This window comes from Spodoptera frugiperda, chromosome 6 (assembly GCF_023101765.2).
Source record: "Spodoptera frugiperda isolate SF20-4 chromosome 6, AGI-APGP_CSIRO_Sfru_2.0, whole genome shotgun sequence".
NCBI lineage: Eukaryota > Metazoa > Arthropoda > Insecta > Lepidoptera > Noctuidae > Spodoptera > Spodoptera frugiperda.
In genome coordinates, this window is record NC_064217.1 from 3,339,696 (window position 1) to 3,355,668 (window position 15,973).

A 15,973-nucleotide genomic window follows, 5' to 3' on the forward strand; every position below is an offset into this window, starting at 1 on the left:
TGATCGAATAGTTGCAAGTTCCACTATCGAGACCAATTTCTAGGGTTTTATGAACTGCGGACTGCCTAGTAGGTTACCGGGGCTCCGACTCGAAAAGCGTCTGACACACATCTTCTCACTTTGCCCAAGGCGAGAGAAGTCATTGGATGTTTATCTCCCTTGAAAATAGCTTTTATCACGAGGAAATTTTAGCTACTTTGTATAATTAAGGGACTATTATTCAAGCACAACAATAAATAGATTATTACTTACGGCTTTCAAATAACGACGTGATTTTAGTATGAAGTGTATAACGTAACAGAAAACCTAAGAAAACATTTTTTTTGTTCTTAGAGTATTTTTTAATAACTATCGTAAGACATACTAAATTAACTAAAAATCGCGGTTTACTAAAACTAGAAGAAACTAGTAGAGCTTATCTCCATTAATTTACGTGAGTAAACCGTTTTCCTAGAATATTCACTTCTAGAATGCCTTCTCCTACTGTATACATTATAAACAAAATAAATGAATAAAATAATCATTATTTAATTTAACATTACAATGATTAGCAAGCGCTTTTATCATCGTCATTCTCACCCCGTATTGACTTACCCTTGGGTATTAACTCCATTCCAACCATGCCGCATTCCCACTGCTTTTGTTGAATCTACAATGTTATATGAAATGAGAATTTGATGAAGTTCCTATTAATTTTATTCATCATTTATCAAATGTAAAGATTTAGTAAGGAATATAAATATGGCTCAGTGGTTAAACTACGGTTGCTATTTAGATCATCTACAGTTTTTGACAGTCTGGACTATATTTCTACAAGAGAGGAGTTTCCCGTAATCTCCACATTTGTCCGGCGGATTTAATATTGAAGTTTAAAAATTTTAATATGCTGCTGTCCAATTTTACCTTTTTGATGGAGGAAAATCATCTAATGACTTCTTCCGCCATGGGCGACGCGAGAGGGAGTGTGAGACTCTTACTGACTAAACATCAAACAATCAACACCCCACTGTGAATATTTGTGAGTTTGTATGTTTGTTACTCAATCACGTATTAGCTGAAGGGATTTGGATGAAGTTTGGAATAGGGGTAGATTATGGACTTTTTTTTTATGGCACAAGCCGGTAATCGAGCAGACGTATTACCTAATGGTAAGCAATCGCCGCCGCCCATGGACACTTGAAGCACCAAAGGCGTTACAAGTGCATTGCCGGCCTTCTGGGAGTTAGGAATTTAAGGGTTGTTGTTCGGGAATCGGGGATGGGGAAGATTGGGAAGGGGGAATTGGTCTGTATTAAAACATAGGACACTTTTCATCCCATGGGACCGCTGGCGTAGCCGCTGGCAGAAGTTTAGTATAGCCATAAAAGCATACCTTTAAAATATACAAGCATTTTCACACATACCTAGCTACTGTACAAAAAGCAAATGGTACGTACATTATTTGCATCTAAATTCAAATGGACACAATAAACAAATAGCTATCGTTAGCATCGGCCCTGTTTTCCGAATACCAGCTGCTAAAGTCCCGCGCGAAATGTAAAAACAATTGAAACATCAATGTGTGATTCTAGCCCGTATTTTTATTTGTTTGGAATGCTAATAACATTTTTGAATGAGTAATTTTAACAATCCTAACTTGATTGCGTAACTAAAAGTTGATGGCATTGGTGTTCACTGGTTACTGAATTAAGCAGAATTATGTATGTATTTTTTATTCAATAATTAATTTTGAATGACTTGTAATTAAATAAAGCATATCTGTACCGCTTGTTTATTTTTATAAAAAAATGTATTGTAATAATGAATAAATTGGACACAGATTGCTTACCATCAGGTGATCTGTCTGGCCGGCTTGTCCCCATAAAAAATATGTTCACTGCTTTTGATCGGTGCCTCAGTCACAATTTTAAGACATACCAACCAATTAGATGATACAGAGGAAAATTCCGTTTTTCCAGCCAATACTGAGAAATCTGAAAGAATAAAAAAGGAAGCATAAGATTTTTACTCAAATAAAGTTACGTTTTCCTACTAATAATTTGTTCTGAAAATTGTCTCTTAAGTAAGTAATGAGAAATGAGTTTTTTGTCAAAGCGGATTAGTGATGTCTTTGAGAATTTTAAATGCGGATAAGTATTTAGTAATTTATTACCGAGAACCAATTATTTTTTTGCAAGTGTAGTACAACCCATGCTTCGGCACAAATGAGCCGGCTCGACTGGAGTAATACCACGGTCTCACAGAAAACTGACGTGAAACAACGCTTGCGTTGTGTGAGTTAAGAGAGTGGTTACCGGATATCCGATTACCGAGAGGCAACGCAATTGTAACGCCTCTGGTGTTTCGGGTATCCATGGGCGGTGGCGATTGCTGTGCACATATAATTAATTTAATTGTTCTCACATCTACCTAAAATATAAGACACTTCATATCAAAAATCGAAACAACGATAAAAGTAATGATATGAAACAACAATGAAAGTAATTGGTTTTATTAAGTAACACTACGTAACGATGTGTTACTCAATATAATTAAAATCAACTAACAATTTTAAACAAAATGAACATTAAAATAGTTTCAAAACTAGAACAGGCACTACTACGAAGTTGTAAGTACATGTAACAAACTCATGTATGACCAATAACAAATAACAAATAGAGTAAAACCTTTAACGAACAAAATAAAAGCCTCTAATATAACTTCAGAACAGCAGGTAAACCTCTGACATTGAACTTTCAGAAGCATTCGCCTTACTTTGGACACTACCACTACAGTTAACCAAATTTCTACCTTCAACTTCTAAGAATAGAGTTCCAAACAGCTTGCTTGGTATTTAGTTGGGTGACCCATTATTGAAACTACTTAATTTAGGTGGCCAGTCACGCTGTCACACGTCGGTTCCTCTAAAGGTTTATAGTTCCGACAGTTTTGATGAAAATCCTTTCCTATGTTGAAGGTAATTCTTATCTTTTGTGGCATATTTTGAACATGTTCATGTCTGTTATTCTATTAAAGGATAAGCAGAGGTTAGCTTGTACAATTAACATTTACTTACGTTTCAATCGTGATATTTGAAACTCTTGAGGAATATCGTCATCATCAGCTGGAAGATCTGTACTGCTAAACAAAGGTCCCTTAGTCGGCCACGTACAATTATACCCGCCACTTGCATCTAATGGCTCCTTGCGACTTTAATGATGTCTTTAGTCCATTGAGCGGTCATTTGAATGATGTCGCTCAAACAAACTGCAAGCAAAACTTTATCCATTACTTAGATTAAAATAGGCCTGCGTCTCAGAGCCATACGTCATCATTGGCAACACACACTGCTGAAAAACTCTTGGAACAGGTCACGTAATTGAATGTAAAAAGTTCACACAATATCCAAACTCCGCCATTTTACTGAGACATCCGACATCAAAAAGTCCATTTCAAATTGAAACCGCAAACAAGTCACAATCAGACTTTGTTCATTTCCTTTGGATATGGAATCCTAAAATAGACATTGTTACGAACCGGATCTTGGACCCTAAACCGTAGCCGTACCAATACCATCGCAGTCAATACAAACTCAACAACAACAAAACGATTCATTTCGTAGAATTTACGTAACAAACGTAAATGTACAGCCAACGGCTATCGCAAAAGACTTCACAAATCAAATGACAATTTCTCCAAAACATTTTGAAGGGACACAATACGAAATTTCAACGAATTATTCCCGTTCTTTGTCTCCAAAAATCATCATTAATCGTTTAAACCAACTCAGAATGGGGCGAGACAGAATTTGAAACAAAACCGCATCTCGTCTTTGGAAGATTAAAGAAGAAAATCAAAAGTAAAGTTATCATTGACGTTTGTAAGGTAAGTGGCACACTTACCTACTTACTTGTGAACGACTGAACACGCACTTAAGTAAGCATAATTGTTTGAAAACCGACGAGTCGTGCATCTGACGTACAAGATTGATAGAACCTTTATCAAGATATAGAGTTACTGAATGTGACATTGTAACGCTGGCGAGAAGTTTCTAGACATGAACATCAGTAGTTTTTGTAAGTCTAAAGTTCAGACAGGGAAATGAAACTCCTTTCGTAATTTTGAGATTTTGGACGGATCGATGTTTGTACGGTTTAGTCCTTCGGTCTCGAAAAATACTGCACAGATTTAGATGGTGAATAGTGGATTAAACTTTTAGTGGTTTTATTGTAAAATGGATAAGGTTAAACCGCTTTCAGACAATAGAAAAATAAATAGTGATAAACTTAAATAGATAATACATATTCATAGCAAATGTATGTGTTGTTACTTTACGTATAATAATACATAAGAAGGTAGTCGCTGTCCTATTTTGAATATAAATAATATGAATACTGAAAAAGTACGTAAGTCGAACTTAGTTGTCATTCAGAATATTTTCCAGAGTATAATAGAAAGGTCTCAAAGTTACCCGAACATTATTCACGACAACATTATTTTTACAAGAGGCTTAGGCATTATTGAAGAAAACTTTTTATATTTAGCCCTCAGGCCCAGAACTACAAACAAAGATATAAAGCGCGTTATCCAACTCACTTGGAGCGCACTCCATCAAACTTGGCTCTTCCATTTCACCCAAATTCTTTTATACCCGAATTTACCGAGCCTAGTAAATTAATCTTCGTACAGATTGGGACAATGGGGGGACTTAGCAACATAATACAGAATTCTTGTCGGCAAAATTTTGCGCCTACAAAAGATTTGTTCTAAATAAATGGAGCTTCGGTTTACGGATTTCTTTATGGCTTCTACGAGTTAAATTTGATTTTCGAATACAATGATCAGGGGGCAGTGTTTCACCTGCATCGAACCTTTTGTTAGGTGCCGTCCCCCGCGCCTTAATTATGTCCGTATAAATCGACAGAGCCGAAAACAGTCGTAAAATTCGTTCACAAAGGGAAATGAGTAAAATTGTACGGACGAAAATATCCGTTAGCCTTTCATTTGGAGCAACTTATTCACTTGTTGTAATTTTATTGAAGAAACGGAGCTATTCTTCAAAGTTTTATGCTTTCATTTCTAAGTTAATCATGTTGGTCTATTGTAGTTCCGAGTTATTATTGCCGCTTATTTCTTACTGCCACGTTTTCCTGTTCTTTCTCTAAGAGCGTAACGAAAATATTTTTTATTCAAGCCGTCTTAGTGGAAAGAGATTGTGGGTCAACTTATCATTTTGAGATTTATTCTGTCATTGTGACTCTTAGAAATCGTGACTCTACTAATTATACTTGCGGCATACTAACGAGTTGTATACATTATTATCTGTACGTACCCCATTATTTCCTTAAATTCAAAAGCTAATAAAACCAAAATAAAAGCCATGTTTTTGGCAACTTAAACAATTTGCTCGATTAATTTCAATATTTTAAAATACTTAAATATACACCTTCGTCCTCTTCCTTTATCTCGTCCATGGTCACTCCCGACACGGCCATGCTGACGCGCCCACGTCCACAGGCGCTCATTGCCTCATCAATGCTCCTTCATCCTGTATAAGCCTCACAACATAATAACTTTGCTGCAGCTTAACGAGTACTTCGCTGGCAGAAGGCTTTTGTCCGAGAAGCCAAAAAATTAACCGATTTTTGTTAAAATACCCACCACAATATGCACAATGAATAAAAAAATCTTAATAGGTATCACAGCAATACCAGCTTTATGATAATGTCCTTTATTATAAAAATAGCTCATTAAATATTTTTGAACAAAAATCTTCTTAATTTTTTTATTCCAGAACAAAAATAAAATTATACGTTCCATTTTTAGGATCCTGAGGTATTTTAATATTCCTATGTTCGTATTTACCGCTGGGGAGTTGAACAATTTTCTGAGATCCTTATTCCTATACCTGTTTGGAATATTTCTACGATTTAAACAACTATAGTCTTACCTTAGGTTAATATAAGACGACAATTTGCCTGTTCGTACCAAAATCTATGTAATTATGCGTTCCACGGTGTCCATACATAGCTGTGGGTAGCATTGATCACCTGTCCTTCGACGATCAGTATATTCGTTTGCCCTCTACGCAACCCAAGGGCAACTAAATCGCCAGCAACAAACACAAAAAGTATCTCGTCTGCCACAAACAAAATGCAAAAAGTTACTAGCTCTACAATTTGTAATTTTCGGTCAAGCCCTTAACGAAAATGGATACTCGTGTTAAAAGCAAAACTAATGGTCTAGTTATTAAGTCAGCTCACTAAGTAGCACTTATGTGTCAATGACCTCTAGTAGAGCAGCGGTGAAATCTAGCCGAGGTCAAGTAAACTTCTAGAAAGTAATGGAACAGTGAACATTTTACATAGCCTCATATAGTTATCGTTTTATTGAAAGGCCTAACGAGGTGGACTAGTTTGTTTTAGTTATTGCGTAACAATGTAACTGTTTTTAATGAGTTTTACGGTGGTTTAGCGTGATTTAAATCGTATAAAGTGATTATGAAACTGTTTAATGAGTATGTATAATTTCAGGTTATGCCATTTCGCAAATTCGTATGTCTTTTCATATTTTGACGTACTTTTAATAAACATTATTAATCACGAGTAGTAGTCAAATTTATTTTTGGTCTCCTTGGAAATTAGCTTTTAGACTGGCAAGTAATTTTATTTATACCTATATTCAGAACCCTTTCCTTTTTTAATAGATTTAATTGAAGCTTTTTACTTCACTACCATTTATCTGTAATATCTCAGTACAATATTGACATTTCTTCGCCACACACACATACACACATCCTTTTAATCGACTAAATAAATCACTCACTTCGCACCAGCCTCTAGATCAACAGTCAATTAAGTAATTGCTTTAGCGGAATCGAACCGATTGCTATCAATTTAGCGTCGATACAAAACATTGCTACTCCCCAGAGTAGTATACAAGGTAACAAACAAAGCGTTCTAAACATTCGACATTAGAAAAACCAGGTAAACGATTGTACTCACAAGTGTTACGCAAAAAGTCCTGAGGACGCAAATTCCGAGTCGTTTGATCGCAATCATTACGTGTGACGTATCAAACGGAAAGATCCACGACACAAGCTTCCAACGAAAAAATGAAACTTGCAAGCAAGCCATAAAAATCGTCAATTTTACGGATTTCCGAATTTCGATGTGCGATTCACCGTGAACAGTGAATGCTTGGGCGAGCGAAAACTTACAACAATAGACAGTTTCCTACCGCGTAAATCTACCTTTTAGTTGGCAACCCTATCGGTGACGATGTACGAATTGTGATTTTCTATTTGCGGTCTGATGTCGGTAACCCTAATTTTGTATGGCCTTTCAGACTTGTTGTGTTTCAAGAATGTGATATTTATGGCACCTATGATATCCGCCCTCGTTCACTGGGTAGTATCCCGAAATTGCTGTCGTTTGTGATAATACTCGTAATTTAAAACGACAACAACCCTTAGGGTTGGCTGCTGATCGAAGGGTCGTGGGCTTGAATGGGAATCTATTACGTCATTACCCACAGACAACTTATCGGACCATGTCTTTCTGATGACTCGTGAAAATTACAAGATGTCGTATCAGCCTGGTAACGATGTTATTAGACCCATATAATAGGGGCCACCATATTGCCGTGTTCCGGAAAGAAACTCACACTCCATGACCCCAATTCAATTCATAGTTTGTAAAACAAAAGACCTTCGCGATGATCGTGATTAACCGTGGCACCGAAGTTACAACATACTGAAATAAGAAATTAAATAAATTATTACAGATGTAAAAAAGTAGGTAACGAATATATTACACACGCGCGGCTCCTAATATTAGGCCACACAAGTAAGAGTAGGCGATGATAAACATCTTATAAAGAAATTCGGTTGACCGCACACCGAGCGTGTGTTTACGTAAATTAGGAATATGTGCCTCGCACTATAATTTAAGGAAGGAAGGAAAAGTCTACTTAACAGTCTCCCTTATTGATTAGGTGTTCTTTTATTTTCTCAACTTTTCGAACAGTAATCTTGTGGCCATATGACAATTGGGTGGCCTATGCGTAACACAAGATTTGAAATAACAAATCTGGCGCGTAAAAATGCGCTACGTCACAATTATCGATGAAAAAAGTCACGGACTAAAAAATTATCAAATGAAATCAAACCCTAGAGATACTCGAAAATGAAATTAAAATAAATTATAAGTTAGCAAATGATCCAAATACTTTCAACTTGATTTGTGACTTATACCTTTATAAATTTCTAAAGGCATGTTTCTTTGGCCACAGCATCCAATTATATCTAATAGAAGATTCGAGAAGATCTCTTTGAAATCGGAATCTATATTAAAGGGTCCTTTTTGGGGCTATCAGAAATAATTGTTAATTAAATGCAGGCAATTTAATTTGAAAAATCGAGTAGCGTCTTAATTGATATTGATTGATATCCCTTGTAAACCGTTTAAGGATTAATCTTATACCTTTCGAGTAGGAATTTGGTAATAAAAGGGGATATTGTCAATCGCCACTTTACCGGGAAGAATGTTTATTGCTTCTATTGTTAGAAATAAGTTTAGAAAGTATAGAAAAGATTGCTATAAAATGTCTTATTTATCAAACTCATGATATCATCATCATCATCAGATCGTGATAGCTTACTCACAGACAATGTTCACTCAGCAGTGAGTCACTGTCCTTTTTTTATGGAATAGATGGCAAACGAGCAGACGAGTCATCTGATTATAAGCGATCTGCGCCGCCCATGGATACACGCAACACCAGAGGAGTGACACATGCATTACCGGCCTTTTAAAAAGTAGTATGCTCTTTTCTTCAACTCCTTCAGCAGTGAGCTATCACGTTCACACATAGAAGACACATGGCATATAGAAGGCACCAATGTTCCTGCGATTGTGTCTTCTATGTATGTCATAACCCACACACTTGGCAGGGGTTAGCGGTCGCAGTTTTAAATACTCCAGATTTATCAGAGAGCGCTCTAGCCCAGTGTTTCTATTTTTGATGAATCACCTCCTTAGCAACGAGTGAACAAGTGTGGGAGAGCCATGCTTCGGCACGAATGGGCCGGCTCGACCGGAGTGATACCACGGCCTCACAGAAAACCGACGTGAAACAACGCTTGCGTTGTGTTTCGTTGTGTGAGTGAGGTTACCGGAGGCCCAATTCCCCCTTCCCAATCTTCCCCATCCCCGATTCCCGAACAACAACCCTTAAATTCCTAACTCCCAAAAAGCCGGCAACGCACTTGTAACGCCTCTGGTGTTTCAAGTGTCCATGGGCGGCGGCGATTGCTTACCATCAGGTAATACGTCTGCTCGATTGCCGGCTTGTTCCATAAAAAAAAAAAAAAAAAACGAAAGATAATTAGAAAGCTAAACATCAAAAAATCACAAGCAATCTCATTTTAAAATTAATGAACCATTAGTCTTTCATATTGACACACATTTTTCACATCCATTGACAAAACCAGGTCACTAACAAATTACTTCTTACTATCTCAATCAGGAAACTGAGATCCATTTAATAATTCACTCGGTAATTAAGTAGATTCATGTATCACTTCTAACTAGATTACGTATGCCAGCTGCATTATTAATTTTCTTGTTACTCGCTCTCCCTAATGTTAAGTACTTAGTCCTGTTAACAGGTGGAGGTCAGATCCCCAGATTTAAGGGGACTTGTTTTGGTTTTTGGGAGGGTTTTGTATCTATATACCTACTTATATATTTAGACTATTCTATCTTTATACCTTTCTCTTTTAAGGTTTTGAGTTTATGATCAATAACGTCACGCCTTTTTTTAATCCCCGAAGGGGTAGGCAGAGGTGCACATTAAGGCACTTAATGCCAATGTACACGCACATTTCACAGTTTATGTTGTAAGTTTCATGTAATAAGGTGGTGAGCATATGCCATATACCGGCCACATTTCCAGACTCCGTACTACCACTGAGAAATTTTCGGATAACCGAAAAAAGCTCAGTAATACTTCGCCCGACCTGGGAATCGAACCCGAGACCCCTTGCCCGGCAGTCGCACTGGCAACCACTCGGCCAACGAGGCAGAATTTGTAATATCAGTCTTCTATTTTTTCATTATGTTAAGTACTCAATTACGTTGGTATAAAATAATGTATTCAACATTATTAGGTACAGAAATACAAACATAAAATCAACATTCTAAATATAGAAAATGGTGAAACAAACAAATAGTTATCTACGTAACAAGTATTCTTATTATTTAAGAAAATATATAGAAGTTCTTACATTTACAGAAATGCATTTCTTGAGAATTTGTTGAAGCAAAACATGGGCATTGTTAACGCAAATCCATCTCTAATGGCCTGAAAACCGCATTATGCAGTGCGCATAACACAAACATTGTTATTTCACCAAAACACAAAAGTAAATATAATAATATTAAAAATATACATTCAAAAATATTTCTACACGCTACATTTCTAGATATTCTAGAAAATTCCATCTCTTTGAAACCCTTTTACCGTCGAATTTCCCAGAAGAAAGTTCCGAAATCAATTTTGTATTTTATTCCTCTCTAGTGTAGGATCCAATCAATACACATTATGCTCTAAACGAGTTCCTCCCGTTAAGTTTCCCCCGGACACAGGTAAATACGTGTTATTTATAATAGAAGCGTGATAAGTGGCGGTACGAATCTATTCTTCGGCCAATTTATAGACCCTATTGCCTTAGAAGTCGGTTCGTACAGGGAATTATTTGCATGGCAAAAAATGTTCGGAACTTCCAAGAATTTGTTATCGTGACATTAAGGAGTGTATTGGTGATTATTTTTAATGCCTTGACTGATTGCCGGTGGCTGTCATTGAAATGTCAGACCTTTTATTATGATTTTTTAGTCTAAGACATAAATAAATTAATGCAACGTTACACCTTTTATCCTCGAAAGGTAGGCAGACGTACACATTACGGCACGTAATGCGACTGTACAATGTACACCCATTTTACACAATTATTTTATGAGTCACATGTAATAAAGGGTGAGCCTATTGCCATATATCGGACGCAATTCCAAACTACGTGCTACTACTGAGAAATGTTCGAAAAACCGAAAAATGCCCAGTAATCCTTTGCTTGCGAGAACTCGACCAACGAGGCAATAAATGAACTTATACAAAAGTTACTAGAAAATGATTTTAGAACGAATGACTGTGTAACTTAATAGACTGAAATAAATAAAATACTAAAAGGTGTGATGTTTGAAGTACACTGTGACAATGTAACGTAAATGATAAATGATAAATGATAAATGATAAATGATATTTATTTCTGTAAATAGATTATAAAATAACACTTTTACACGTCAATATTTCAAATAGCTAGATGAGGCCGGCATTTCCTATCTGACTACTCTGAGAAGAAATGCCGAAACAAACTCAGAGGTCATAGTCTCTTTTAAAGTCCAGACAAAATCAATTAGAGATGTCGGAGAACCGTGCAAGTTTATTCTGTAGTGGTCTTTTGAGGAAAGAACCACAGCAGTTTGAGCGGACCTGTTCAGATGGCAGCACGCATGTGTCAGTTTACAATTAGCTCAGCTGACGGCTGTTGCTGAATGATCCGACGAACAATACTAACCAAAAGAACATTTGGGTAGGCCACACAAATGCTCACACTGTCAGAATATAATTAACTAAAAGTGAAATGACTAGGCAAACTCTCGCACGGTCCTCAAACTAACAATTTTAAAAACAATATGTAAAAAAAAAAATATCGAATGATATTAATGTATATCATGTCAAATTGTATAAAAATGTAACTTGTGTTACAAACATGTCAACATGACCTGTGTGGACATTATAGCGGCTCACTCCCAAGCCTGACTATCATCTAAGTAGTCTTTAATTTTATAAAAAGCTTTACTATACAGTTTTTCTTTAATAACATTTTTAAATTTATTCAGGCTCAAACTTTGAATATCGCTGGGAATTTTATTGTAAAAGCGTATGCATTGACATCTGAACGAACCACTTATTTTCTTAAGTCTAGTAGTGGGAACAATATATTTGTTTTTACTTCTAGTGTTTATATTATGTATATCACAATACTTTTTGAATAAATTAATGTTTTTGTGAGCATACACTACATTTTCATAAATGTATTGAGAAGCAACAGTCAATATATTAATTTCTTTAAATAGTTCCCTAAGAGAGTGCCTCGGACTAAGATTATAAATTGATCGAATGGCTCTTTTCTGCAGCACAAAGACAGACTGAATGTCAGCAGCATTTCCCCACAGGAGGATACCATATGACATGATACTATGAAAATAACTAAAGTATACTAATCGCGCTGTATTTACATCGGTTAAATTTCTAATTTTTTTAACGGCATATGCTGCAGAGCTGAGCCTTTTCGACAACTTATCTACGTGTGGAGCCCACTGTAGCTTAGCGTCCAGAGTTATACCTAAAAAGACAGTTGAATCTACAGGGTCCAACTCCTCGCCCTTGATTAGCACGCTGGTTTTCACATGTCTAACATTTGGTGTTGTGAATTTAATGCATTTAGTTTTTGATTCATTAAGTAATAAATTATTGGCACTAAACCAGCGTACTATTTTTGAGAGAGCACTATTTACATGATCACTGACTAATTGTCCACGTTTGAGTTTAAACAATAAAGATGTATCATCAGCAAACAGTACTATCCCATGGTTATCCTTCACAAGGTAAGGTAAATCATTAATATAAATAAGAAAAAGAAACGGGCCGAGAATTGACCCCTGCGGAACACCCATCCTAACAATAGACCCGGAGGAAACTTTTCCGTTAATGTCGACTCTCTGAATCCTATCACTCAAGTATGAAATAAGAAGATCCAGAGAGCTGCCCCGTATTCCATAATGGGATAGCTTCCTGATCAGTGTTTCATGAGAGACACAATCGAACGCCTTGGATAAGTCACAAAAAATACCCAATGCGTCGGCCGAGTCCTCCCAAGCATCATAAATGTTATTAAGAAGTTCAACACCGGCATCAGTTGTTGAACGACCCCTTGTGAAACCATACTGGTTTCCATGTAATAATTTATTTCTATTAAAGAATCTTTGCAACTGTAGTGTATTGGTGTGCGCGCGCAAGCTAGTGTATGTAAACGCAAGCGCGTGCGCCAGCCGCTTCAGTCCACAATAAACGTTGAACCGACTGCACGTCTTATTATTTGCATACACCTCAGTGGCGACGAGGATATTGGAATCGCGTGTGTTTTATAGTTACCTACTCGGTCAACATGACAATAGGGAAATTAAGCGAGTTTAATGTACGAGCCGGGAACTGGACCTTATACGTGGAACGTGCCGAGATGTACTTCAAGGTCAATGAAATAAAAAAGGAGTTATGGCTACCTACTCTAATTGCGGCGATGGGCGACGAGGCGTACGAGCTGATAAGCAACCTGACAAGCCCAGCTAAACCAGGGGAAAGCACATATGAAGTGATCACACAACTCATGAAAGATCATTTGCAACCCAAACCATCATTTATGGCCGAACGCTATCGATTTAGGCAAAGGAGGCAGCAAACGGGAGAAAACATACCTCAATATATATCGGAACTAAAAAAACTAGCAAAGCACTGTGAATTTAAGGCGGTATTAGAAGAAAATCTAAGGGATCAGTTGGTGTGTGGACTCATTAGTGAGACGATCAGACAGCGATTGTTCACTGAAGAGAATTTGGAATACACCAAAGCAGTAAAAATAGCATGTGCTATGGAAGCGGCGGAGCGGGACGCGGCTGCGGTGGAGCAGCCCGGCACCAGCGTGACCGAGCCGACATCGGGTAGCACCAGCGGCAGCGGTAGTACCGAGGTACTCCACACCGGAGTGATGCGACGAGGCCGGGGCGGTGGCACCCCACGAGGCAGCAGTAACATTCACTCGCGGGGTCAAAAATATGTCGGCGAAGTGGGAAGCGGGAGCAACGCGGAACCATGTAATGCTTGCGGTGTATGGAGTCATCAGGTGAATGACTGTCCATATAGAAATTACGTCTGCGGCAAATGTAGACAAAGAGGTCATTTACGCAAGGTGTGCCCACTGCGAACGACCAGGGATACAGCACGGCGTGCAGGTCGTGGTAGCGGCAGAAACCTATTGGCGCACGTGGTGGCCGGTGACCAGGAAAGAGAGGCGGAGTGGTCGGAAGACGATGACTCACTGTTTGAGGAGGAGGAAATTGGGGAGAACCTATTTCAACTCTGTTTAAATGACTATAAACCGGTAAGCTTATTAGTTAGTGTTGATGGTATTAGCATACCTATGGAAGTAGATACCGGTTCCTTAGTGTCGTGTATTAGTAAAAAAATGTACGATCAATGTTTTTCTACCCGAAGATTAGATACATCCAATTTAGTGTTTAAATTTTATAACGGGGTAAAAATAAGACCACTGGGAGTTATTACACCCACAGTAAGATATGGGGAGCAAATTAAATGTTTGGAACTGTTTGTGATTGAAGGTGGCACTACCTCATTGTTAGGCAGACAATGGTTATCCGAGTTAAAAATTAGAATACCCACTCTGTTTAGAAATGTAGTTGAAAAAGACAACGGTAATGTGGGTAATGCAAAACAAAAGTTAATGTCACTATTTTCCAGGTATAAGGAATTGTTTACGGAGGGGCTGGGCCGGTTCAAAGGAGGCAAGGCACAACTACGAGTGCGGGAGGGAGCAACGCCGGTATTTTGCCGCGCTAGGCCCGTGCCCTATGCACTGCGAGAACGCGTCGATGAGGAATTAGATGCGATGCTGCGGACCGGGGTCATCGAGCCGGTGGACAGCTCGGACTGGGCCACCCCACTGGTACCTGTACGTAAGGCTGACGGAGGACTCCGTATCTGTGCAGATTATAAGGTGACGTTAAATCCTGTTTTACTGATCGACCGGTACCCTTTACCTCGCATCGACGACCTATTAGTCAACCTAAATGGCGCCAAAATATTATCAAAAATTGACCTTTCCCAAGCATATAATCAAATAGAATTATATGACCCGGATAATTTAACAGTAATAAACACTCATAAAGGTCTATTTAAATATAAACGATTAGTATATGGACTTTCCTCGAGTCCGGGTATCTTTCAACGTATAATGACGAACCTTCTTCAAGATATTCCGAATGTACAGGTATTTCTGGATGACATAATAATCGGGACAGAAACTGTAACACAACATTTAGTAATCTTAAATAAATTATTCGAAAGACTGTGTAGCAGCGGTTTTAAACTAAAAACTAATAAGTGTTTCTTTATGACCAAAGAAGTGAAATATTTAGGATTCATTATTTCCGCAGAGGGAATCAAGGCAGACCCTGAGAAGGTAGAAGGAATATTAAATATTCCGGATCCTCGTAATGTCACGGAATTAAGATCATTTTTAGGAACAGTTAACTTTTATGCAAAATTCGTTAATAACCTAAGCACCATTTTAGCGCCCTTGTATAAATTATTAAAGAAAGATGTACCGTGGAATTGGAACGACGAGTGCAAGCTAGCGTGTAAAAAAGTTAAGTCAATATTAACTAGTGCAGATGTCCTCGCGCATTACGATCCCAATAAGCCTTTGTTTTTAACATGCGATGCCAGCGCGCGGGGCATTGGCGGAGTGTTGACACAATTGTGCGAAGAGAACGGAGGGGATGCCCGCGAGCGTCCAGTTGTTTACGTGTCGCGTGCGCTTACCAGTGCCGAGATAAATTATTCTCAAATTGAACGAGAAGCATTAGCTATTGTTTTTAGTTTAGAGAAGTTACACCAATATCTTTACGGTAGGCGTTTCACTCTGCGAACTGACCATAAACCGTTGGTAACTATCTTTGGGCCCAAACACGGAATACCAACAATGACGGCGAGTCGATTACAACGGTGGGCCATCAAGTTGACGGCCTATGCGTACGATATCGAGTTTGTAAGATCAAAAGATAACGGAGCGGAC

The 15,973-nt window shown here is 37.9% G+C and overlaps 1 protein-coding gene across 1 annotated transcript; it reads left to right on the forward strand.

The window, feature by feature from the left end:
* Window positions 1–13,108: 13,108 nt before the first annotated feature.
* Window positions 13,109–14,785, forward strand: LOC118272399 (uncharacterized). Its single transcript, XM_035588887.2, has 2 exons — window positions 13,109–14,260; window positions 14,638–14,785. Exons 1-2 carry the CDS (start codon window positions 13,271–13,273, stop codon window positions 14,641–14,643), a joined length of 996 nt encoding a protein of 331 aa, XP_035444780.1. The 5' UTR covers window positions 13,109–13,270; the 3' UTR covers window positions 14,644–14,785.
* The last annotated feature ends 1,188 nt before the right edge of the window (window positions 14,786–15,973 follow it).

What these genes read in the sequence shown, in the direction of transcription:
- LOC118272399 (XM_035588887.2), top strand. Translation starts at nt 13,271, where the DNA reads ATGACAATAGGGAAATTAAGCGAGTTTAATGTACGAGCCGGGAACTGG.